We start from the raw sequence: 26,934 nt of genomic DNA, 5'->3' as shown, positions 1-26,934 counted from the left end.
AGCCCACCCCAGAAAGTCTATAATGTATTATGGATTATAACTATCAATGTATTTCTGGTTCTGAGATACAAGTATTCCACAGTCTGGTGTTTCTGTAAGTCCTGAAGATGGTAGCTATGGTGGTGTTAACTTCAAAAGTTTCAAATGCTCCTCTGAGAACAGTCCTGGTAACACAATAAATGGTCAAAATCTAAACCTCTTCACATTCACTGAAAGAGCCCTAGAGACAGGTCAGTACCAGAGCCACCCAACTGTGGCATATTACAAATGCTTTTATTGATTACTGGTTTTTACTCCTTTGCACTTGGGTTCTCACATTTGTGACCATTTGTGTTTAATGCCACTTTAGTGTTCTAAAGAGAGAGTTGTTCTGAAGAACAACATGAGTGAATCATTCCTTAGCCGGCACTTTACTCTGTTGCACTAAAACTCTTCCCCTCCATTCCCCCATTCTCCACCCCTTTTCCATGACCCTTATTGAAAACCTGAAAATGTAAGTTCAGGGAAGAATACTCCTTACGATGGCAGTGCATCTTTAATCTTCATGTGAGAGATGTCATTGTAGAGAGCTATAGAGACAACCTCCTCCATGGGGCAGATGAGCCCATACTCTTCACAGCCGTTCTCAATTACCAGAGGATCAGACTTATGTGGGTCAAACATGATATTGTTGGGAGTTACTATCATGACTCCTCCAACGACACCCTAAAACAGGAGAAGAAAGAGTCAGCACACCATTTACCACTGGGTGTTCGGTTTTAGGCTACCATCCTCAAAAGCAAAATCACTTGCCTGCCTCTTTATACTGTGTCATGCAGTGTTTGCTAGCAAAATACTTTGCTTTCCAATTGCATCAAGTCAGACATTTTAAGGAGATTAAAAAAAAGAAATCTTACTAACATCCAAGTTCCTGGCTGATAAGGAAGAACATCTGAACTATTCCGCTTTCAGTGCTGAGTGCTACAAGCTAAAAATGTGATTGTTAATCAATCTCAAACAAAACAGATTAGTGGATTTATTTTTTTAAAATCTACATAGCATTTTATTCTGGATGCAGCTACTTTCATTTGATCCATGACTTTACATGCAACTAGCACACTTGCATGCAGTTTTATTCATGGAAACATCTAGGTTACTATGCTAACATCAGAGGTCCTCTTGATCTACTTTCCCAGAGGAACATGCAAAAAGCCTCTCCATACAGGGATCGGATATGAGACAGCTTCTTCCCAACCTAGAAACAGCTCCTATGATTGGTCCAAGCATATTCTGCACAGCTGCAGAGGATTCATTTAATTCTTCAAAATGTGCTCTAGCAATGGATTTGATAAAATGCTGCTGCATCAGCCATTATTCAGCATCAGTCCATGGCAACTGACCATTTTCCAAGGCTTAAAAAGAAGATTGCCACTGTCTGAACCCTCTCCTCCAGATGAACTACAAAATTCACCAGACTAACTCAGAATCTGTTTGTAAATCATGACATCTCACAAAAGAGAGACAGAGATCAACTGGAATGGCCCACACTGCAGATATATGAGTGCTTAATTATATGAGGTCATCTGCAAGGCAAGCCAGGGAAGGCTCATAAATACACAGGTAAAAGACCACAAGCTTGGTCTGTGGGGCTTTTTTTTAAAGCAGTTAAGATATCAAGCTGATGGCTTGGCACTAGCAAATCAGCACATGAATGCCTGCTCCTTTATAAAGCAAAGTCTGTTTGTATTTCCCATTCGATTCTCCTGTATGACTCGCTCCTCAAGCTTGGTTTGTGTTTGGATGACAAAATGAAAACAAGTGCAGAGGTTCTCCCAGAAGTCAGAATAGAATACATCAGCAGGAAGTACTTCCCGCCCAGCCACTGCAGGAAGCCAGGAACAAGGGATTTCAGCTACACTGGCAAAGAAGCCATCTCATTTTTGATTGCTCTGGCTGAAAATTACTTTTTCCATCCTGCAGCCATAAAAGTGGCAATCTGTATCCCCTGCACCTAATAAGCATCACAGAGCAAGTGACAGTACTGCCCTAATTTACATGCCAGACATCAAGGAGTCCTCTATTATATTCTACAAAATGCAGACTGTAAAACTGCAGAGTTGATAAATACAGTCTACATCCACTCAATGCAAAAAGAAGCCAGAAACCCTAGGTGTAAACACATCCATCTTACAAAAGTCAGGACTAAGGGGGAAAAAAATGTTGTAACTACAATGATTAGCATCTCCAGTGTTATAAATTCCAGAGAACTTGAAAACCCAAACACGCAGACAGCTAACTGAAACCAGAGTCAACAAGGACAGATATGTCAAAGTAGGCAGTTCAGGAAGACAGTGTCTTGCAACCTTGAGAAAAGGGCTAAAATACTACCCAAGCTCTGTGCTTCTAAAACACTTGCTGCAATTTAGGATTGCAGTCCTGGCCTATGTTACAAGAAACAGAAAGAAAAGATTGTATAATGCAATACTTATCCTTTTATTAGGCTTGCACAGCATTCATTAACAAGTGCAGAAGCAACATAAACATATTTGGAAACACTGCTCTGGAAACAGTCAAAATTTTTCTTCATGTCATAAATGAAATAGATTGGCATGTACTCATTTTATAAAGCTGTTGCTCAATTTGATGGACATGGACAACTTAATCCTGACATGTCATAACTCTGAAGTGCAGCTCTCTCTGTGTATCTAGCAACACACAGGCAAATGAGCAAAAGTATACAGCATATTATCACAGTACCAACAAACACAACAGTAATAGAGAAAGCCAACATAAGTTTTACATTCTTTAAAAACATTAAGCATATTAGACTTCCCCAGTGTTCATCTCTCACTTACCCAAGAGAATCTCAAACAATGCCCAAAAATCAGGTTCCACTTACCTTACCATCTGTGAAGTAACGACAATTCATTTTTAAAAATTTGACAACCACAGGCTCATCCTCTTCTGAAGTAGAGGACAGGACTCTCTCCACTGGTTTGAAAGCCTTTCTTGCCAAATCAGCATCCTTAGAGAAGAAGAAGTTCAGTGCAGAGCAACAGGACCAGAGTCGTATACTTCTAGATTTTTGAAAACTACAAGGCCAGGTTCAAACAATTATTTTTCAAACAAGTATCTTTTAGTTTGTATAAGAAAAGCAATGGTCATGTATGTAGGTATATATATGCACACTTCCTACAGTGTCCGGTATTGAAAAAAAAAAATCAACCAACCCACCCTTGTAACCTTACAAGAAACTCCATACAAATAACAGGCAAGAAATTAAAAAGCACCAAGGCAGGTCAACTCACCAAAGTTCAGTTCCACACTCTCAGTAGGGAGAGGGCCTACCCTGACACATCATCTACACTTGAAGACCTCTGCTCACAGAGCACTGGTGTGATTCCCCTATGCAGATGGCATAGGGGTAATGGTAAACACAATTATTTACTCCAAGCTTCTCTCCACTTTTGACTAGTGATGTATTTAAAATGACTAATTACTTTAATCTCAGCAGATGTTAAAGAAGTTAAAGGCAGCTAAACTGCCTAAAGGTACTGTCTAAAAATCATCATGGCCAATCACCTTCTAAAGAAAATGAAAAATCAGCTATGCCAAGACCTTTCACAAAGATTAAATCCAGCAGTCTTGTCTAAAGACAAGTCTGTAAACGGGTACCACCACAATTTAACTAGAAAGAAACTGACTGCTCAGACTAAACTAACAGCCTCCCTGTTCAAGGATGCCAGTGCAGGATCAAGGCTCTGGACCACAAAGCAGCATAAAAATCTCCAGTAGGAAACACGAAATAATTTTTCATATTTAGCTTTCTGTTCTTTAAAGATTATGCACTACACTATTTTTAGTAGTTTTGATTAGACTTTGGGCCCAACTGAACTTGTAATGGGTTTCCACACTCTGAATTCTTTAATTTGGAATATTTTTAAGACAATGGTAAATTTTGTAGTACAGCAAACTAATTTAATGCAAGACACTACACAAAAGGCCCGTAAACTCAAAACTCCTATTTACACAGCCCTGATTCTCAGTTTCAAGATCAGAAAATATTTTGAGAGTTTAAGACCGGAGAAGCATGTTTGACTTACAGGGAGTTTATCATATTCAGCATCTGATGATGAAGGAGAAACAGGAGCACCAGGACTAGAAGACAGCCTCCCAGCACTTGTATCTGGCACAAAGAGAATCTAAATACAAAAAGGCATTTCAAAACAGTGAGGCAAAAGCTTTAAAAGGTTATTAACTATGTTGTATTAGAAAGACAACACAATACTGATCACTCCTATCTGCAATGTACCCCTTAAAAACATTCAGAAAAATTAAACTAATTTCCTTATTCCAGCTTTGTCTGCTGGGTATTCTTAGGCAAGTCACACCATCTCTCTGTGCCTCAGTTTCCCTATATGGAAATCAAGACACGTCAGCTTCTGCATGGCTGTGAAGCAGAAGTAGAGATTTGCTCTTTATGAACCAAGTGTTAATCTCCACATTTGCATTTCCACTCCTGGAAATTTTAGGATTTAGGACTCTCCTAAAAAGTCTCTCTCCATTTATTTCTCATCTTACAGGAGACTGACTCCTACCCAACAAAATGGCACAAAGGCATTTCAATTTCTCTCTCTCTCTAATTCTTTAATGCATTATAGATTGCATTTATCCAGACTTCCCAATAATCCAACACCCTTGCAACGCCTCTTGAGCTTCAGAGTCATCTTTAGGCTTTAGTGACAGTACATAAATAACAAGTCAATTACAAAGCTTTCCTATCACACCAATTCCAAGTAATAATCTACTGAATTTCACTTTGAGGGAGGGCTTTAAATTAGTGTCCATTATCTTTGTATCCAAGTACCTAAAAGATACATGTAAGTAGTAAAAAACTTCTAAATGTATAGCAAATGATTATGTTTCAGGTATTTAAAAAAAAAACCCAAATAAATAAAAGATTTACCTGGCCTGGCACAATTGTCTGTGTGAAAAGCTTATTGAGCTCCACCAGCTTGTTTGGGGTGACGTTGAACTTTAATGCTATGCTGTTTATGGTGTCCTGATTTCCAGCCTGAAGAAAGAGTTGATGACTAAGATACCATACTGAACACAGCACCACACAAGAATAAACCCATTTAACAGACTGTTTGCAGGGATAGACTTGACAGACATCTATTTAATAGCTTAGGTTATAAGCCAGTATCATAAAAAAAAAGGACAGAAATATTCTTTCACAATATACAGCAGAAAAAATGTAGAGGTGTTACAGATGTCCCTCTCCTTTTCTCTTAAAACTTTAAATGCAGCACATCTGCATTTACAACTGGTCTGGCAAGGGGGGGGAAGGTCATACACTGCAAAGTTCACTACAGCTCCAGCAGCCACAGCACGTCAGGCGTTTGTGTGGTTCCCAGCTGGGACACCACCTTCCACAGAGGCTCCCTGTGGTAGAGTGGAATGCACTTAGGGACCTGAGGGCTCACACAGACAGAGCAGAGCTAGCACACTGCTGCCCTGCTCCAGCTTAGAGACACAGATCTCATCCAGCAGTCAACTGCTTGGTGGCTTAAGCAACACTGCAGAATAGGAGTATTTTTCAGGATAACAAAACTACCGCTCTGTTAGAGAGCCATAATGCAGAAGTAAAAATGGAACAGGCAGCTGCAAGAGGCAGAGATTCAGGATGTGGCCCTAGCTCTCTCCATATGGTGTTACTTCAATGGTATCAATAGAAGCAATCTCTATTGAGAGAAGTGCAAACTGAGAAAGAATTAGTGCTCACAGCTTTGTGCCGCTGCCCCCCTCTCAACATCAACAGCTCCACTTCCAAAAGGCAGGCATGAACACACCACACACCAGCACTTACTATATATTCTATGGTACCATGGGGCTTCTGAGAAACCATCTTCTTCTCTTTCTTTTCATTGCTTTTGTTTTGATTGTCATCTAAAGAGAAGAAAAAAAAATTCAAGTAATTGACTGTCAAGATGTTTACCTTTCAGCATACTTTGAAAGAAATCTACAGTATGTGCAAATTGCAGCTGTGAAGAAGAACAACAAGAGGACACATTAAAATGCCTATTAGGCCTTAAGATTAAATTGTAAGGCAAGAAGCCTTCATCAAGTACAGCAGGTTTAGTAATCATTCAGGAACTCTGCTGGAGTAATGTACATATGATACCATAGCAATACACAACTGCTCCCATGGTTTCTTGGTTATTCCTACACAGTTCAGCTCTGGATACAAGTATTTTGTACCCCCAGGTGAATATACTCATATCTACTGCCTTGGTACAACCACAATATGTTTAAACACTACTTTAATCTCTGAAGGTAGAAGTGTGCAAAGCATGCATGTATACAGTCCAGCATGAGAAAGCAGAAAGTTTGTGCAGAACAGTTTTTCTATCAGCTGCAATACACAGAACTCACTACAGCTGCAGAACTCAAACCCTTGCAGGACCCAAAAGGCACTCGTGACTCGTCAGCACCAGAGCTCTCTACCAGAGCAGGATAGAGATTTCCAGTTCTTACGACAGCAGTGGGTGAGTAAAGCCAAGGCTCAGGGAGGACGGAGCTGCCCAGCCAGCCCCAGCCCCACCGGGCTCCCCTCCAAACCCAGAGCCCAGACCCACATACCTGGGGGGAGCGAGGGCAGCATGCAGCCCCAGCTCCAGGAGTGAGGATGGGGTGCCAGGAGGCAATTCATGGCTCTCCCTGCCTGACTGCCCCCAAGCCCTCAGAAAGGTCCCACTGCCTGCGGCAGGATGCTGCAGCCTGGATGAAGCAGGGAGAGACAAGAATAAAAAGCAAGGCTGGGCCCAGCAAAAGCAGCAGCCAGGACCAGGAGCAGGGACACGCTGTCCAGGGGGGACTCCTCCTGTGGTCCAAGCCGGCAGCTCTGGAAGATCAGGGAGGAAAGGACTGGAAATGGCAACACAGGGCTTCTCACTTGCGTTCAGGCTTTGCTGCAACCTTTGCTATTTCCAGAGAGCAAGAGGCAGATAGTAAAAGGAAGGGCGAGGACTCGCCTGCCACACTGTAATGTACACAAGAAACAAGGAGGGGCCCCGTGTGCTGCACCTGAGCCTTCTGCTGGCCCATGCCACAGCAAGACAAATGCTGTGGGGCTGCCTCAGTGTCCCTCAGTCAGAAGAGACTCACAAGAGCCCTGGACATGCATCCAGGCGTTACTGCTGGCATATCCCCCCCACCACCTGTCAGGGATGCAGTCATGAGAAGTGCATTGGTTAGGGACACTACAGTAAGGCAACAGAGGCAGAAAGCGTGTAGAAACCAAACTCAGTTTAAGTACATGCACACAGTGTACACGGCATGAAGGACAGCGGGAGGAACGGGAAGATCAGGATGATGCTGGCTTTTCCCTGGCAGCATTCTGAAACACAGCATCACTCAATGATCTCAGACACTTCACCTCTGAGAGTGGACACCCACATTGAAACTTTTTTAATTAGCTTTCTTACAGTGTTTTTCTGGCCATTTGTGTTTTCACCATTGTCATGCCACCTTCTGCTGATCAAAGTAAAAGTGTGTGGTAAAACAGGTAATGGCAGCATCAGCAGGGCAGAGTATTAAACCACCAGAAACACAATGACAACATGACAAACAAAAAATCTGACAAATACTGGATGTTTTCTTTATCCATTACCTGCATACAACTGCCAATATAGCACAATCCTGCCTGAAGAAACCCTGCCAACTACTGAGTTCACACTGTTTTGTGCTATTAGGAGAAACCACTTCAACTAGTCCAGGATAACTATAATTACAACTACATATCACACGTGTAGGCAAACTACCTGAACTTTTTGTGACCTTTCCCTGGAGAAAGGCAGACCTTTCAGCTAGAGTTGGTCTGGCTGAAAAAAGTAGACAAGGTGTCAGATATTTTACCCTTACTAATCTCTGAAACAAAACTCAAGGTAGGAAACAGTTAAGAGCAATAATCTCACACTAACTACACATGCACCAGTAAGACCCTGGAGGGGTGGGAATAAAAATAAAGTAGGCCAGAGAGATGTAGAGAGAGAGAAAGAGATTTTGCACCTGCTGAGTGGGAAAAATGTTTAAGTCTGCATGTAGATGGGAGAAATAATGACATGCAATAAAAGCAGTTTCTCTGAAGAGCTTATAATATTTCCTATTAGCTGAACATCTTTTGTTCCAAAGCTTTGTGTTTAAAAATGGAGAGTTGACTACAACAGCAACCACTATGCCCCTGTGGCACAAAAAGACCATAAAATAGCAATACAGACAACTTTCTCCCCTGAAGCTTCCTACCTGGGAGGTAGGACACCTCTGTCTCCCCTGTGAAATATCAGTATTTTCCAGGTCCTCCTGACTGCATTGTCTGCTAAATTTGGAGATTAAGAAATACTATCCAGGAAAAGGCTATAACCTGTATAACATTTACATAACCTGTACATACTGTATTCACAGGAGACATATAATATGCTCTAGTTCTTGGCTGACAGGACTCTGAACCCGTTTGCTTAGTAGGATCCTGAACACAAGCGTGGTACAATAGAGAACTAAGTATGCCCACGTAGTTGAAAACCTCTAACTGCAGGACAAGAAAAAGAAGTTTGAAAGGCAAGCTGAGTTTACACTGAACAAAATACCATGCTTTTTTGTCAATAAGTGTTAATAAACCCTAAATAAGTTGAACAATTAGACAATTTTATTTCACACCTATGTGCAAGAATACATGTTGTATAGTCTGTTTAGCTTCAGGCTAAAAGAAGCAGTCACAGTCTGTGCATTTATTTGTCTCCTGAAACCAAAACCTGACATTTTGTGTTTGGATACTTTTTTCTTCTACCCCCTACTGCTCCCTTTTTTTTTTTTTTTTTTCCTATCCCATCAACAAAGGGTCGAGAACACTGTCCATACATTATGCCTAAGTACTAGACAGGTTTGGGCAATTCAAAACAACATCCTAATTATTTGAATAGTGTGAATTCTTAACTAGCCTATGTTTTTAATTGTGCATATAAAGATTTAAAATCATGAATTAAAAATTTCAGACCTTCAGAAGAAAAAATTGCAATGAATCCCATTAAACCTGACAGGAATTGCTAAGCCCACATACTCCTCATGTGGTGAGGCCAAGGTCACAAAATTGTGCTCCAGATGAACAGTTTACAGCAGAGTGACTGGCAAGCCTGCCAAAGCAACACACTTAATATACTTAAACACACACAGTATACTGCTCTACAGTTCCCCTCATCTTTTCCCATTTCTCCTCCAGGAAGCCAAACATTTTCTGACATGATCTGAAGGCAGGCAGCTTTTGTATAGCCACAAAGGCACCCAGAGCACACGTAGGCATGATGGAAGCCTCAGGAACCACATTTCTTTCAGTAAGAACTACATGAAGAGCTCCAGAGGCTTGAAACAACTGCCTTTGGCTACTTTTCGAACTTGAACACTTGCTTAGTGGTGAAATGACTCATGGCTCTGACTCCCAAATTTTCCTGCACTGCATGTACGCTGGAGATGGGATTGCACACCCATGAGAAGTGACTAGGTGTTAATGCAAATTTGATCACGCCGCATTTTTAGGCAAAAGGCAGAGTGGGTGGACTGAACCTCTCAGTGGTTTTGGGAAACTTGTAAATTGAGAATTATGTAAAAATAGTAAAATAATAAGCAGTGAGAAGAAGAACGCCAAGTGAGAATAGGCAAGAAAATACAGGCTTACTGAAAACAGACAGGTCTAGAATGGGAATTTTTCTGCCTGTAATGATATATTTGTATCTCAGTTTCCTAGCAGACTCTTGACATTTCATTTAGCAGTGTTACAGGAAACCTTACAAAAAAGAGTTACCTAAGAGTAATTTGGAAACCAACTAAGGAAGGAGTATGATAAAGAGGTCAATCAGTTTATCACCCAGAAGACCTTGACGTGATAGGAGAATTACACCTCTGCAACTGTGTAAATAGCTCTGTAAGTAGATAGAATAGGTCAAGGAGCATCAGGAGTCTCCTGGGCTGCCCACATGGAGCAGGGGCCATCCTCACTGCAGGATGATGCCACCAGCACCACTGCTGCCCAGCCCAAATGAGTGCGAGGTGTGACAGCGCTGGCAGTGCCAGCTGAACCCTCTGGGCAGGTCCCGAGCCCCCGCCAGCCCCATGTCTGGCACTGCTGGCAGGAATGCCCAAGCAAACCGGGGACAAAGGACTGACCGCTTTCCACACCTGGCAAACAATCTCAGTAGCCTGAGAGGATAGAGGCGATGGCACACTTGGTGCAAAAGTCCATTTTACTCATTAATTTCTGTCTTACCAAAGATTTAGGCCACATGTCAGTAGGGAAATCTTTCCCCTGATTAGCCCCAAAATCACAGATTTCCCAGAGTAACACCATTCACTGAGCTGTTCTGCTCTTTCAAGAGCTCCACACCACTTCTATGCCAATGAACCCCATGCTAACACGTGCTCATAAAGCAGTGCTTCCCTTCTTGTACCTCATACTTCACTGAACACCCTAATTAATGCTATTTTAAGGGTGAACAAATAAATAGTCATTATTCACCTTCTGCATACCACTCAGGATGTCACAGATTTCCAGCATCTTTTCTCAGTTACTTTGCTTTTTCCAGCTGACTAATCCTGCGATACTTTGGACTGTCCTGTTTCTCTGATCACAAAGGCTGCCCTTCTTGCTAGCTTTTCTTCTCCTACTACAACCTTTTTCGAGTTGGAGGAAGTAAAACCAAACACAGGTTTTAAGCTTTGAAAAAACCAATAATATGTGATGGTGACAGAAAAGAGGGTTTCCTTAAACATGTATGATACTAGTCATTTTTCCACATCACATACTAATCATTTTTCCATGCTGCTTGGTATGTCACTGCTGTTTCAGGACATTCCAGTCCCACATCTCTATTACAGATTTGTTAGAAGCAATAAAATTATATTACTCTAGTCCAGCCGAGCACCAGAACAAAGAGGTGAAAACCTACAGGTAGCTTGAGAGAATCTGAAACACAATAAATTCAGAGGAGAACAGCTATCCCTCAGAGTAACCTAATCAGGGTACTGATAAGAAATTAAGCAAACAAAGCTTCCTGGGGTAGCTTCCTTATCAATGAAGGAGGCCTGATACCAATTAGGGTGACAGAGACAGGATACAGTAAGTATCACTTTAGTGATTCTACACACAGAGATCTCAAGAATATGAAAGAACTGCTTGGGATGATAGAGGGGGAAGACAAATCAGTTTATCTAAACAATTTTTTCCAGTCCTACCTTCTACCCTGACATTTTAATAACTTTCAGCAATTCTGCTATGTGCAAATTTGTGCACAGAATGATGTAATTGTGATTTAAAACATCTTTCTGGCTTTTCTCATGACTCTCAAAGTGATGAACTGAACGGCATTCACATTAAAATCACTAGTTTTAAATAAAAAGTATTTCTTTCAGCTCCTGTCAAGCGTGGGTGAACCCCACCACCACAGGGGCCAGATTCCTGGTTTGGGACATCTTCTACCCACTCTGATATTTCAGCTACAGCAGCCTCTGAGAAAAGAGACCCAGCCTCTCCTTCAGCCACCTGCAGCAGTTAGGGGGAAGGCATATAAAAAGGTTTTTTAGCCATCTTATCAGACCTATCTCCCTGAAGAAAACCAGCAAGTTAGGCAGAAGCATTCCCTACTTAGATCTGGATAATGTACTGCTACCATGTTAAATGAGAAATAAAAAAATCCCTACATTTTCTCACCAGTTCAGGTATCTGTTTTTCTTTTCTGCTTCCCACTTTCTCTAGAGTCTCCTGACAAGCCCTCACCTTATTTCTGCACATTTCTACTCTACTGAATCCTATCAGTTGGCTTTCTCCTTCACTACTGCTGAAGTCACTTGAAGCAAAAGGGCAGCTGTCATCCGTCACAACCACACTTGTGCTCCTTCATTAGTGAGACTTCTCCTGACACAGGAACATAGCAACTCCCTGATCATTACAAATCCAGACACATGACTCTGAAATAGCCACGCCTTGAACAACTTTTCTCCATTCCCAATAAAAACTGACTGTCCGCTAATTATTTTCCAAGCAATTCTTTCAAAGGAATAAAGAGATCACCAGAAAATACAGAGTCTCAAGGAAAAATGACAATCGGTTCAAAGAACTGATAAAAAAGGTAGTAACTCCTTTTGTTATTAGGTATTTTTAGGCACACTTCAATAAAAATTTGACTACTGATATTCATGCAATATTCACATGCTGCAGCTTCTACATGAAAAAACTGCAAATGTTTAAGGAACTTAAATTTCCTCTTTATTTACTTCATCCCCAAGAAGGGGCTTTAGCTCCTTTGTGGTCTGACAGCATTACTTGTGAATCCTATTCAGGAACATGTCAGCATCCAAACACATCTTTCACTAAAGTATTACCATAAAATTTCTGACTATCCATGACATTAGGTACACAGAGTGAGGGGAATCAGCCTATCAACAAAGTAGGGCTGAGGGAAGGAACACTTAGGCATCACAAGAGAAAATATGGATATTTTAGAAAACTGTTAACACTACACCTAATTTATTTTGCTGAACACACCACAGCTTGCCTGGGAAGGAAGGCTATGTAAGTCAACCAGGACAATGTCACCTAAAATCAAGCACTGTACTGTCCTGTGTACTGAATGGTGTTTACAAGGTCAGAGGCTAAAAATAGAGATGAAAATCACAAAGATTCCAAAGATACAGGACACATGCTCTGTTTTCATGTCTGGAGATGACATCAGAATCTGATATGCTGCTGACTGTCATCACTTCATCATGGAGATCCTCAGAAGCCATAGAAAAGAGCAACTCAGTTTATACAAGCTACTGTTGGATCCCAAGCATGACCCAACAAGTTGCAACAGGGACATCGCAACAGACTGAGAAGATATTAGGAGACGTCAGTAGAGAAAGCTGGGAGCGAGGATGTTACACAATCAAAAAAATCTGGCTTAACTTTGTATTATTATTTAAATGCACGTGAAGAGAGTGCTGCTTTTTAGAGCATTTATATTCACTTTCAACAGCGCTTTTCAAGCACAATATGGGAACTTGGTGGAGAAATTAAAAGCCTGCCTTGAGGATACCATGCCTGAGTTATGCAGACACCCTAAAAATGACTACTTCTGCCTCTGCTTGGAGACCAAAAGATTTGCAACATGATTTCAAATGCACTATATTGTGCTTTTTACATACTTGGCTTATGAATATTCCTGTCTTAGAGAAGAATGTCTGAAACTAAAATGAGAATATTCTGCCTATTCCCTGGGGGCAGAAATCCCAAGAGAGCTACGGTGAGTCACGGGAAACAGGAGAGAGCTGTTATACACGTGGGTGCTGCAGAGGACTGCTCCACAGGCACTCAGGGTACAGATTCTGGAAGCCTGGGTAGGGGAAGAGGCAAAGAATGCAATCTGCCTGGTTGATAGCCCTCCAGGAAACATGGAAGAGAAAGACCTGTGAGACTCCAACTCTTTATCCCAGAACAGGATACACCACCAAGGCTGCCTCTGAAGAGCTGCACGCGCCTTGCAGGTACTCGAGACTAACTCCACAGGGCACCCGTGCTCAGCAAGCACAAGACTCAGCAGGCAGCTGGCACAACCTAGAAAAGCCAGGCTACCCCAGGCAAGATGAGCCAGTGGATCCTGGAAGTGACGAACTTGCTAACCACAAAGACTTATTTCCCTTCATTATCCCTGGCAGAAATATGACAACTCTTTTTATTAATTCTCCTGGCAGGCTTCCTTTTCACCTCCTGCACACACACACCTGTCACAGCCTCACCATGGGCTATGGGACCAATCACTCCACAGCCTTTCTCTATTCCTCTGGGACCACTGTTCAGAGATGTTAAGTGCATCTGAGTTTAAATATAATTAAAAACATAAGTGCTCACTCTTTCTGAAAATTCAGGCCTTGGGAAAACAGGCAGCCCTTGGAAACACACCTGAGTCTTTCAGCAGTGAGATCAGTTTTAGCTAGCTAAACACCAGCCTGTCATTCCATAGTCTGACCTTTCCAGAACAGATCACAAGATGTCACTGATGGACAAGATGTCAATCTTACTTTGAGTAATTGCTATAGTGGAATGTAACTTTGTAAAATAGCAAATCCTGATATTTTTTCCCCCATGACAGAAACACCACTTTTTAATTTTCTGCCTCAATAATTTATGCCACTGTTAGAAAGGTATCCCTGATTTCTAATCTCCACTTGTTTCCCTCCATGTCCTGGTCTGCTGAGCCTGTCAAAGCTCTTTGCTATATTTCAATTACACAATTAATTTAGGATAAGGTTCTTGGGTTTTTTCTCCCTCAAGAAGAGTTATAAGCAAAGTAGTTTCTCGCAGCTTCCTCCAGTCTCCAACATTTTCCTTCTTCCCTGAGTTGTGCTAAACAGAACTCGCAGTAAACCAAGTCAGAAACCTGAATTAAGAGTAAAAACATGCCCAGTTCCAGTATCCAGGGTCCTGGAGGTCCAGAGGAGGCTAACAAGGACAAGCAAAGCCATGGAACAGCTTACATGTAAAGAATGCTGAAGATCTTCAGCCCAGAAAGGAAACTATGGAAGAGGGATATTTTATAGAGAGAAAAGAAGAAACAAAAACCCAACCAACCAGCCAGAAAACACCAAAGAAACGCACAGGAAAAATCACAGGAGTCTTGGAGATGGTGAGTAGGGATTGACAGTTCAGTTTCTTATACAAGAACCCATGGCCACCCAACAAAGCCAGCAGAAACCTGTCACTCTTCACTAAAAGATACTGCAGGAACCCGCACAGGCCCAGGGAGAGACAAGATAAGCATACGGTAGAGCACTCTAAATGCATGAACTATGAGCAGCTCAGAAGAGGACAGCAGTGTCATCATCTTCCCCAGACATCCACGTGCAGCTCTTGTGGGAGAACATATGCTACACTAAATGGGCTCTGGTCTGGAATGGCATGGGCTCTCCTGCTGCCTCTCTAGCACTTCTTCCCCTGGAATCACACACACCACCAGGCTTGGACACAGCCATTCAATAGCAGTCACACTGTCATACTGGAATTCCTTTTACTCACCCGCATAAAAGTTTCAAGTACTGTAGGATTTTTTTGCCTCCAAAATGATGTTTTCCAAGTTTACAGTCAGGTAAATAGGCACATCAAGTACCCCAAGTAATTTTTCATAGTTAACAGGCCATTCATCCTGGAAAGCTTTGTTCTACAACCTACCTTTAAAACATGTAATCTGCCTGTACTCAAGTTACCACTCAATTCATGTAATTCAGCATCAGTAACCTGTGATGAGCACTTCCCCCCTCACCTATAAAGTGTTGAACCACACAGAAAGCTACTGACCCCTTCCAAGATAAACACACTTGGTCATCCTACCAGAGGGACCTACCACCCAAATCTTAAACTTGAGACATTGTAGAATATAAACTCAAGGGCCTCACAAAATACTAATGCAGGACATCAGCAGTGTACAAATGCTTACAAATGCAATTTGCCTTGATTGACTATTCAAAAATTAAGGACAGAACATAAAAATTTTCTATCAACCTCTTTTAAAGGCTTACCAAAAAAAACCCACATCAGTTATCACAAATTCATCAATAAACTCTCAGGACTCCTGTGTGAAAAACAGCTCCCTCAATTAAAAAAAAATTGCGTCTATTAAGCTACTGTTTACCTTAGTTTCTAACTGAGTGGAGAAAATCACACCACAGTATATAAATAGATCAATTCTCCTTCTATGTCCTTTTATCTTCTTTGCTGTCAGAAGCACCAGAAAATTCAACTACTAGTATCACATACTGAGGTTAAATTATTTTTAATTTCTCTTTTGTTCGTAACACAGCTAAGAAATCTCTTATTTATTATGTTCCGGGACAGTTTTCATGTTCTGTCCTTTACTTTCCCATTCAATTCCCTTGCTTCCTACTTGAAATACACATTAGATTACTGACTATCAACAGGTGAGTTTACAAGTTGGTTTTATATCCACATGGCTTCATTTCCTTCTAACAGAAGACTTAAAAACAGCTCAGTCTTCCATCTCAAGATAAGGTGCCATGTGTGCCACTGGGATTATTAGCTCATTTGCTTTGAGCATGGTGCTAATAATGCCAAGGTTGTGTTGATGGGCAATACCTACCTATGACATACAAAACATCAACTTTCAACTATTTGCATCTTTTACTTAGTTTAACTTAACAAACAAAAGCTTATCCACCAAGATGAGAATTTGAAGCAGACCCCACACGTATGGGGAGCTTGCCCATTGTTGAGATTTCCACACAAATTTTCAGAACTTAAATGCTAACAACATTATTACTTGCACTTATTGCTCAGGTTGAATTCTCCTGCCTATGGACAAGGAATCCCTTCTCTGTGCAACACTTTCTAGCAAACATCTGTTAAGAGCACAGCTTCAACATAACCCTGTGGCCTTAACACTGATCCTCTGGGATTCAAGACCATTTGTTCTCATTCCAAAACAAGTCACCTGAAAACAGCTGTCTTTCAGTCACTTGTCCACTTTATTGTTTCCACATGGTTTCTATTAGCACTAACCAGTGCTAATAATCCAGCTTCCTAAAGCTTCCCAACCAGTCACTGCCCAGTCAGTACTTTCATGTTCCCCTCATATGCAAGTTATTCCAATACCCTTAGTATTCTCCACAGGCAATTATAACCAAACTGACTGCTTCTTATGCTGCTTCAATTTTATTTGAGATCTTCATTCTGATAGAAACATATAATTTGCATTTTCACCCCTCCTTATATCCACAGTCATTTTGGGGCTGAAGCACAAACACTAAGGCAAGGTCTCAGAACTTGAGAAAATTTAGATCCTGTTCTTACTGCTGTATTAAGCAACTAAACACAACACTGGGTAGCCCACTTTGTAAATCACTTGGATCACTTAGAATAGAAAGTATTTTGCTACATGAATAGGGCTGACCAAATCAAGCCCCCAGAGATTAGGGGTGATTACAGTTAGCTAGCTACAAGCAAAAATTTGTATGGATTTTCTCTTTTATTTTTTTAATTCTTTCTTCTTCTTTTATGAGTAGCACCTGAATTAGGTCCTCAACTGCATCTTCTGTTCTGTACCAGGTAATACAAAAGACAAAACCAGGACTCATAAGCAGAAGGAAATTTCCACTTTGAACTCAAAATGTATTGAAAAGTCCACTTCAGATTAAGCCTACTTAGCAGATGACCTAACTATTTTGCAATGTGTGCTCAGGAAGTGTCTACCATTTCATTACAATTAAATTCTCTATAAATTTTCACTGCATTGCAAGCAACTTTCATCTTTGAAAGAAAGTATTTCTGGTATGATGGGAGCTGCCTCTGATGTTTTTGTGCCAGTCAGGGCCAATCTCACCACGTAATGAGCAATGGAAATTGTTATGTCCTCTCTGCTTTACTTACTAAAATTTGTTCTTGGTCATTTACCCAGAACATTCAGAGGCTTGGTAACTGCACACACACTGCACTGCTCCTGCATCACTCCCTGCTAAGGGATGCCAGGGAGGACAAGTCAAAAAAAAGGCATCTGCTTTCTGCCCCTAGGGAGATACTCTGGCACCTCCTGCTCAATGTGTGATATACTCTCTCATTAAATGGACAAATACCACTTTCCTTCTCATGGTGTTTAGGAGTCTTGCTTGTTTTCATGTAAATCAGAGCTACATTAAGAAGGGGGTTTGTTACCCTCACCTCCCACTCCTGCAGGAATTGAACACCCTGCAGTGAATGGTAAAGGATGATTACAGAGCACAGTGATAGGCTAGTCAGCTGGATTTTATGTTGTTGACAAAAGTAACTCTGTGATAAGGGACAAGCCACCTAAACCAAATTTTTCTTTATGACATATTCTTTAATTGAGACCAATTCCTCACATCTGTTGCCTGCTTAAGTTTTCAAGCAAAATGAGTGCAATCTAGGAATATTATGCACATCTGATAAAAAATACACATTATATCATGCTGGAATAAATACGTGGATGAAATTAAGTGTAGCTTTTGACCACTGTTACACTGCTTGCTTTCAGAAGCTCACACTTTTACCTGTCTCAGTGTCTTCAGTGGCACAACACAAATGTTTTCATCCAGTTCAGCAGCTCCTGACAGGAAGTTGTGGTTTCTTTCTTATCTTCAATAAAAATCTATCTTTCAATAAAAACAGGCTTCCCAGAGACAGCACATCAAAACCAAGAAGCCAAGCTGCAAAAGTAGGTCAGCTGGGTTATCCCCAGAAGAAGAGGAGAGCATCCTGGGCACCAAGTACAGCAGCCAGAGCACCTATGCAACCACTGTACTGTGCCAGACAGACCTATCCCCCGGAGGTCTGAAAGCTGTTTACTGCAGCAACAACAGCAGAAAGAGTGAGACAAAGTCACGAAGCTGATTGCCACAAAAGCCAAAAGATGTGGCAAGAATACAGAGAAAGGAGTGCTATTTCCATTGATCTTTTGGAAAAACAATCCGCAGTAATAGCATCTCTGCTGTCTGAAGGCAAGAGAGCAAGGGCTGTATCTGCAAGGCAATGATACATCCTACAGGATGAGATTTGGAGACTGAATGTTGCAGATTATTACGGAACCACAGACCCACTGAAGAACAGTGCAAGTGCTCAGAGGAAAGGAAGCTATGAGGCTACACTGGAGAAACTTTCTGGCAGTAGGAGCTGTTCAGCCGCTTCGCAGTGCCTCGAGGAAGATGATCATTCCTGTGTACCATCAGGTTATGTGTAAGGGCGCCGCCACAGTGTAAGCCCATATGCTGGACTGAACACTCTTGGCTGGGAGAAGGACGCTGGAGGATCCCTTCCTAGAGGATGCCCCAGTCGCACCAGGTCCTTCCTCCTCCTCCTCCTCCTTGGCTCGGCGGTGCCGCCCGCCGGCTGCTGGCATTAACACAACACCATACCTGGATGCAGGGCAGGAGCTCCTCGCTGCACCCACCTTCCTCAAACAAGCCAAGCCTCTTAACCACTATCTTCTGTACAAAGCTTGGCAGGGATAACCACCTCCAGTCCTGCACAGCCTTCAGAAGCTGTGTTAGTCCTTCCACCGGAGAAGAGGAATTTACTGAGTCAACAAAATCCCACTGACAGCATTGGTGCCTGCAGGAATCTATTAAAAAGTGATTAAAATCTATTAAAAAGCTCAGCATTCAATGTGGGAGTCAGGATGTCACTGCATTTGCAAATTCAAAAAGGTAAACACATTCACAAGCCTCTAATGAAGGGATGTGGTGTGCAAGGAACAAGTTATAATGAGATGTTATGTTCCTGCCCCCATCTTTTAGAACAATAAATAAAGAAGGATTTATGAAAGGGAGATTATTCAGAGGACAGTGGTCTTCATTCTGTTAGACTGACAGACACAACTCCTCTGGACTCAAATCATCTAATGACAGAACCTCCATTAAGCCACAAAGCTTGGTTGTATCATGGGAATATGCAAGGCTGGTGCTACATTTAATAAATTTTCCTTCTGAGGAAAGTTAAACATTTTTATAAAGTGCAGAAAGCATTTAAGGAAAAAAGAAGTAATTATTGTGTCAGATTTTCATAAAGTTAGAATTATAGAACTGTTTAAGTTGAAAGGGACCTTAAAAATCATCCAGCTCCAACCCCCCTACCATGTTCCAGACATTAGTCAAAGCTGCATAGTTGGGCAGAAACAGACACCAAAACTCCCAAACCCTTTAGAAAACATAAATAGAAAAATGGTTAACAGAGAGACAGTGCATGCTTTTTAGTCAGGGCATTTGCAAAACATCAATAACGGGACAAGTCAGAGGGGAAAAAAAGGGGAGGGGGGGAGAGGGAAATGAGGTATATGTATCCCTGACATTAAATAATTAAGACAGAGGTATGTGCATGGATAATCCCTCTCAGACACTTTCATATGAAAGTATATCAACAATGAAAAGATAAAGTCTTTACAGATTGGCAGTACCTTCCCACCACTGCAGCTGACACATCTTCCAGCAGAGAATTGCTGAATGTACACCTGGCAGAACTCAGCTCAGCGAGACAGATGGGTTTGTCCTCTGCCACGCCACGTGCAGGTAAAAGGCAAAACTACTTAAACAAATCCAGTTCTTTCAGACTGCTGTGGCTGTGCAGACAGCTCTCAGACACCACTCAGGGTATTGGCAAAGGTGGCAGCTTTCTGGAGAGCAGCAGTGACAAACAGCTGAGCAGGTAACCCTGTGAGCTAGAGCTGCAGTGGGTGAAGGCAGTAGTCCATGTAGTCCAGTGCCATGGCAACTAACAATTCTACTGAAACGACTTCATTTTGAAAGTTGCACATGGAGCTACTGCACTTGTTACACAATCAACTCTTTTCTGCCTCTATGCTAACTTTCACTTCTGCAATTTGGTGCTCGGGTTGGGTAAAAGCCTTTAGGAACAACCAAAAGGAAGGCATTTAAACAAGGAGGAGGTTTTTCTCTTTCTGGATTTTGCCAGTTGAGTCTGTGCTGAACTCAACAGCAGCATTAAATTATTTCTCAACAGAAATTCTGTATTTCTGCAGAACCCAGAAACTCTGCACACCTACATGATGATAAGTAGCATTTCAAGTCACCCTGTCATGATGCCAATCCACATGAAACCAGGGAACACTTACAAAACAGACATAAGTGAAACCTGAGTTTGCACTGATTGCAAATACAATTCAAAGACATCAAACACACCTTTACATTTTCCTGAGCTAGCACAGCCACATTCTTCAGTGACACAGAGTGATCCCATTGCCCCCCATCTCACCACCCCAAGAGCCAACTGTTGCAGAATTTTTAAATTTAACTCCTGAAAAACTTGAGAAACAAAATTCACCTAGGTCACAAACCCCTAAGTTCCTCTAGGTACAAACCAACAAGTGCTTCTAGTAGAAGCACTTTACAGGAATGCAGCAGAAGTTTATATTTTGGTGTGTTTGGGGTTTTTTATATCATCATACTACCAAAGCAGAAAGAATTTACAGGTTTGTTCATTAACTGCTCTCCTGTTTTCCTTTTACAGATTTTATTTCCAGAACAGTGTGGTCAGAACTTCACAGAGAGAGAAGAAAGTTCTTTTAGTTCTCAAATTATCGATTTCATGACATTCAAATCTGCCAGAAGTTACAGCCTGATCAATATATCACTGTAAACCCCAGAAAGCATTACTCCAGGGTTATTTTCCCTATGGCAAGGCCCATACTGCCTCATAAAAGGTGCTCTTCACTTGTGGGCTAGTCTGCATGACCACTCAACACATAAGAGTTTCATTCAGTGCAGATTTCCTTTTTTTATGCTAAAATAAGACTCCTCCTTAGAAGTCAGCCATCCATGCACACACTGTGTGAGCAGTAAAGAAGCCTGCTTTGAGGATAGCTAAAGTTTTCTGTTCCATTTCTTCTCTTTGGGAAAGAATTCCTTACATCATGGAACCAGAGTTCTCCAAATCTCAGAATTCATTCCAACAAAATACCAAGACAAAATCTGGAATGAGAAGTAAATCATATCTAAATCCTATATCTATTTCTAAATCGTATCATATAAATAATATCTAAAATCCTTTAAGAGTATCTAACAAATTACAATCCAGAAACACAGATGTGTATATTACTCACTTCATATATTAATGTAAAAATATTTTTTTCTCAAGTACTTGAAAAAAGAAATCTAAAAAGGAATTTATAATTAATTGAGTTACTTAGACAGCTGGGGGGGTGAGGGGGAAACAAGCCATCATACAAGCCCTTTGACATCTTGTTTAAAAATATGTAGTTAATTTACTTACTTCCTTGCACTTCAACAGACAAACATGAATATGTATACATCAATTTATGAAAGAAATAGCCCTACCAAAAAAACTGAACCCCATAAAACACTGAAGACTAATCTTAAAAAGAACTAAAATAAAATGCAATAATAAACTAACTGCTGCCTATAACAGTACTGAGTTTTAGAACTGAGAAACAAGATAAAGGTATTTTTGTGAGAATGCAAGGTTTAAGTTAGTACCAGATATTTTCAACTATATAATTCTATTGCTTTTCTAGGAAGGATATCCAAAGTTAATTATCCTTTTAAGAAAAGCCTACAGAATATGGGAAAAATACATTAGCAAGATACCAAAACAAACATCTTTTAAAACACTACAGCATTAATATAACTCACCAGTACTATAGTATCTTTTAAGTTCTGTGCGTCTGATGTCTTTCAGTTGATTGTACTTTTTCTTCTTCTTTTCCTTATCTGGAGCAGTTTCCTTTTCCCCAGGAAATTTGCAGTTGTCTTCAGAGGAACTGATTTGCTCCAAAATAACTTTACTTTCATCATCTTTCTCAGAAGGTGTTTTGGAAACAGGAGATCCAGGGGAATTGGCAGACACAGTCTCAGTGGTTTGTTTGACTTGCCTTTTCTTTTTCAAACTGTGCATAAAGAAGAGAGACCCACATTAAGATTTAGCCAACCTCTAGAGACAAGTAAACTCACTTTCTAAACTGATCTTTTAAAAAATTAACTTAATATCAGAATTCCTTACAACCCTTTAAAAATCACACACTTGGCATCAGTAACTTGGTAACTTAGATGATGCTACCTTATACTCTTTCTTCCATTATATCATAATCTCAAGGATACCTTCTCAAGAATAACAGTTTTTACTGTTGTTTACTGAGAAGAAGGAACAAAGAAAAACAAATAAACAAACCATTGAAAAACTGGGGATTTTTAAAAGGATCATACATTTAAATGTAAAAACAAGGTACTGAATTAATGTTTTCAAGATGAAGCTTGGTACAAAATAAAACCTCAGATCACAATGTACTATAACACAACAGCTAACAACAATTCCACAGTCCGCTGCTCCTGCTTTATAAAACCATCTGTTCTCGTATAAACTTGTTATTTTTTTCCATTTTGTCCAAGGTTATCTCTTAGAGGCCACTCATGCTACTCCACAGCTGTTCTGGCACAACCCACATTAGCTGGTACTCCTGGTGTCACCCAGGAGCTCCTTCTGCAACATTATCAACCTGGCCACAAACTGCTTGTGCCAGAATATTTTCCAGCTGCCTAGATTTCTTCTGAGAGAAATTTTCATGAGCTGCCTATAGATCTTCCAACTTATCACTATAGCAACAAGAGTATTTTCTTTTTAGAAGACTCCTTAAAGCACAGATCAAGTGAGAAAGATGCTTCAGGAATCCTAACACAGAATTTTCTGCTAAATCACCATCTATAGCACTGAGTTTACTTAGTGAGAGCGAAGACTGACTTTATGGGTTGAGGGTCACTGTCACTAAAATAGCTCCCAGTTAATCACTGACTCAAACCATCCAAAATGAAAAACTAATCTATCTAATGCTCCTTCTCTTCACCACATTAACTTATTGGTTACAAGGTACCTAAGGGAGTGAGTAGTATATTTATATTGTTGATGCCAAAAACTTTGCTTTGTGCACAGGAAGAATTATGCATAGAAAATACAGACAACCAGTGAGTCACCACAAATGGGAGAAGGTCTCATGAGCTCACAGCAGTAGCTTACGTAAGTGAAAACTTAATACAACAAGTTATTAATACAATGCAGAAATTTCAGAGATTCTTTTTTCCATCTTTTATGTTTATATGCTTTTCATTGTTTTAGACCACAACATAAAAATACGTACACAGAACAATTGCAAATCTTAGGAAGACATTTTGGGCTACACATCTTTTTTTAAAAAATAAAATACTAAAACCAGTTCCAAGTTCAGAATGCTTAGACTAAGAAGGGTCAGTTTCTCAGACTACATGTGACCAACGCTTTCCAGGGAAACATTTCAAAATACTGTTTTACAAACTATGTCTATCACACATGTATGTACACATATTTCTTTGTACACAATTCACATTTGCTTCCCAAAATAGGAAGGTTCACATCCTACAGCCAACCCAGTGAAGATGTTGTGTTTCCCATTCATTCAGACCCACAGATCTGTCAGACAACTAGTAGTAGAAGCTCATGCTCTGCCCAACAAGGGACAATTACTGTATATGAAATTTATGGATTCAGTCCTGACTACATGAAAACACCATACAGGGATTTAGAAAAGATAAAAGTGACTAGATCTATATAACAAATAAAGTGTTTAAACTGACTAAGTGTTAAACTAGACTAATTAAAATTTGCATATGCAAAGGAGGCTTATTTTTAACTAGTAAGCCACAGCCCTTCTAAAAGGCTGCTGTAGCAATCACAAACTTACAAACACTTTGCATGCACAATGTGTATATTTAGCTCTGGTGTAAATCTTGCAACGCAGCCCTCTATGCTGAAATGACATAGTCTTACCATGGTTATACCCAATAACAGACTTCTAAATGAGCCACATTCCTGACTTTTGACTCCAGTGACTCAATGACCTTCCTCTGTGTGTGCATATCACAGGACACCCAAGTCACCTGCTTCAGTAGATGAGAACTAGCAAACATCCACTGGCACCCCATTTCTACTCACGCTGCAGCAGACACTTCTGTCTAGAGATTCACAGTCTATTTGTTTTGATCACAAATTGTTTAGTAAGCTTTCTGTAGTATGAATGTAGTATCTCAAAACAACAGGAGAGCCACTAGTGGAAACATAGAACCCTTTCTGGCAGGGAGAAAAAAAGAATAAAGAGTAAAACCTCTTTAGAGGTCAACAGTCCTTGTGACAATACTAACAGCTCCTGTCAGTACGTTCCTTAAAACATTCTCATTTGAACTGGAGTGTTCAAAGATGCCCCTAGCAACTTTTAGAATGAAGAGCTAAACCAGCACTGGTCCATTAGTGATAGAAAAAAGGAAAGCTGAGAGTCTGAACTGGCTCACTGCAATGCAACTGACTGGTTCTTGTCCTCAGTGTTTAATCCTGCTGCACTCCCACTCCTACAGCACACTGGGGGCTCATTACACAATGTACAGCATCCCCAGCACACAGCTGCTGCTGCTGCTGCTGCTGTGAATGGACAGTGCCCCTGGTACTTCAGGTCCAAGTGATCAAGGGTCTGGGGACACCATATTTCTATTCCATCACCATGGCAGCTTTAGAGACGGTGCCAAGCTTACTCCTTCTGCCCACCGCTCTGTTTCAAGGCCATGACCATCCAACTCCAAAAGTGCTAATCTTGGCACTAGGAAAAAAGACTAAATTAAGACCAAGCATCCATGACATTCCAGACAGGACTCAGAGTAACTGCAACTCTGTCTAGGGTTATGATCTCTGCTTTTAAGACGATTCTTCCTGAGGTCTCTAAAGCCTGGTAAAAATTACCAAATTACCCTCCAATTCACCACTCCTGAAAAGCTTTGCCTGTAATATATCAAGGAACCAAAACAAGCCTTCAACAGCATTTAAAGCCATAATGGCAGCTTCAAACCTAGTATTCTTTCTGACATTATGCACCCTCTTAGTAAAGCAAAGCCCTGCATACACACAAGGCAATTCATTATTAATGCACACTTGGTACAGTGCAGCAGACTGGGCTGTGAAGAGCACAGATGAAGGATTTACTGCATCTTAAACTCCATTCCCTTGAGGAACCTCCCTCAGCCTCCACTCACCCTTCTCTCACACAGACCTGTACACCCCACACAAGCTGCCGGTCCTTCTCCCGCTCAGATTTCAAACCCATCATCTCCTAATGAAGGTAGGGGCTGAAAGTCAAATCTACTCTTCTCTCACGTATTTCCCAACCTTCCTGATAAGAGCTGCTATGGACGATGGTTTTAAGAACCTAATTTGTTGAATTATTTCTTTTTTCAACTACTTTGGAAGATTTTGAGTGGGTTTGGTCAGTTTCTAAGGGGGGATGTCTGTGAACAAATCTAACGTTCAGTTTTGTCCTAATAGCTGTGAAAGAAAAAGGGAGCTGAACAACAAAAAAAATTAAACCCCTCAGTCAGATCTTGTTCTGCAATTAAATCAGCCTTTCAGGCAAAACAAGAGGCATACAGTGAATTCATAAAGTGTTGCTGCAGAAAATGCTTGGCTTTCAGTATCAGTTGATGGATACGTTGTGTTCCACAAAGAAAGCTGCTGGGGGAAGAAAGAAAAAGAAAGAAACAGGGAGGGTAGGATAAACAAACATCTTATCTGCAAAAACACTCCTGTTTATGACGAAAGTCTTACACATCTGTAATTTTATTTAGACACCAGATAACATTTTTCAAGCTAGTTGATTCTGACAGGCAAAACATTTCTTCTGGGAGGGGGATCCGTTTCCAGCCCCTCAAGTGCTTTCTGAGCAACAACCAGTAAAGCATTTTCTAAGTTTGTCCAAATACAAAGTTTGCCAGCAAAAGCAAAACTTACTGCAATCCAAAGATCATTTAATTTAATAAAGACTAATGATCTGAAATGGAAACAATTTCAGAGAAGGCAGGTAAAAATGCAAGGTTAGCAGCACTTACTTAAATTAATTTGCAAGTGACTGCTTAATACTTTGAGCACTGACTTACAGGAAAAGAGCTAGGAAGCATTCCAAGAAATGGCCTACTTCATCTTACAGACCCAACTGTATGTGACTGCCTCTGAAAGGCAAATAACTAATTTTTACAATAAAACAGCCTAAATTTCCCATTACACTTACAAGGCAGGTGGTTAGGGTAAAAAAAAAACTGCTCAGAGAAAACAGGGGTGATTTATCTGCCAACTTCCACTAGGAACTACAAGCAACCAGTAAAGCAACTCTGACACTGAGATAATAAAGACATGGAAATCCAACAGTAACTTCTTTCCTAGAAATTTCATTTTGTTATGCTTAGCATTTATTCAATAGAGGTGTCTAACAGACAATTCAATATACATAATATCACAGTCAAAGAGCACTAGGTCCTTATCACAGGATGTTCTAAAACACTCCTGTGATAGTAAGGCATGTTTTTTATGATGTATTA

General features: G+C 40.7%; 1 protein-coding gene across 2 annotated transcripts in view; it reads right to left on the bottom strand.

The window, feature by feature from the left end:
- Positions 1–26,934, bottom strand: part of NCOA7 (nuclear receptor coactivator 7) — a 78,230-nt gene that overhangs the window by 18,124 nt on the left and 33,172 nt on the right. For both annotated transcript variants that reach the window (XM_084202699.1, XM_084202700.1), the window contains exons 3-8: positions 22,189–22,442; positions 5,849–5,928; positions 4,946–5,053; positions 4,083–4,181; positions 2,879–3,004; positions 521–705 (exon numbers count right to left, since the gene is read on the bottom strand). In XM_084202699.1, coding sequence (XP_084058825.1) covers positions 521–705; positions 2,879–3,004; positions 4,083–4,181; positions 4,946–5,053; positions 5,849–5,928; positions 22,189–22,442 — 852 coding nt within the window. The remainder of the gene's footprint in view (positions 1–520; positions 706–2,878; positions 3,005–4,082; positions 4,182–4,945; positions 5,054–5,848; positions 5,929–22,188; positions 22,443–26,934) is intronic.

This window comes from Fringilla coelebs (genome assembly GCF_963513975.1).
Source record: "Fringilla coelebs genome assembly, chromosome: 3".
NCBI classification, from domain to species: domain Eukaryota; kingdom Metazoa; phylum Chordata; class Aves; order Passeriformes; family Fringillidae; genus Fringilla; species Fringilla coelebs.
Note: the sequence above shows the minus strand (reverse complement) of the source record. Positions and strands in the feature narration are given on the sequence as shown.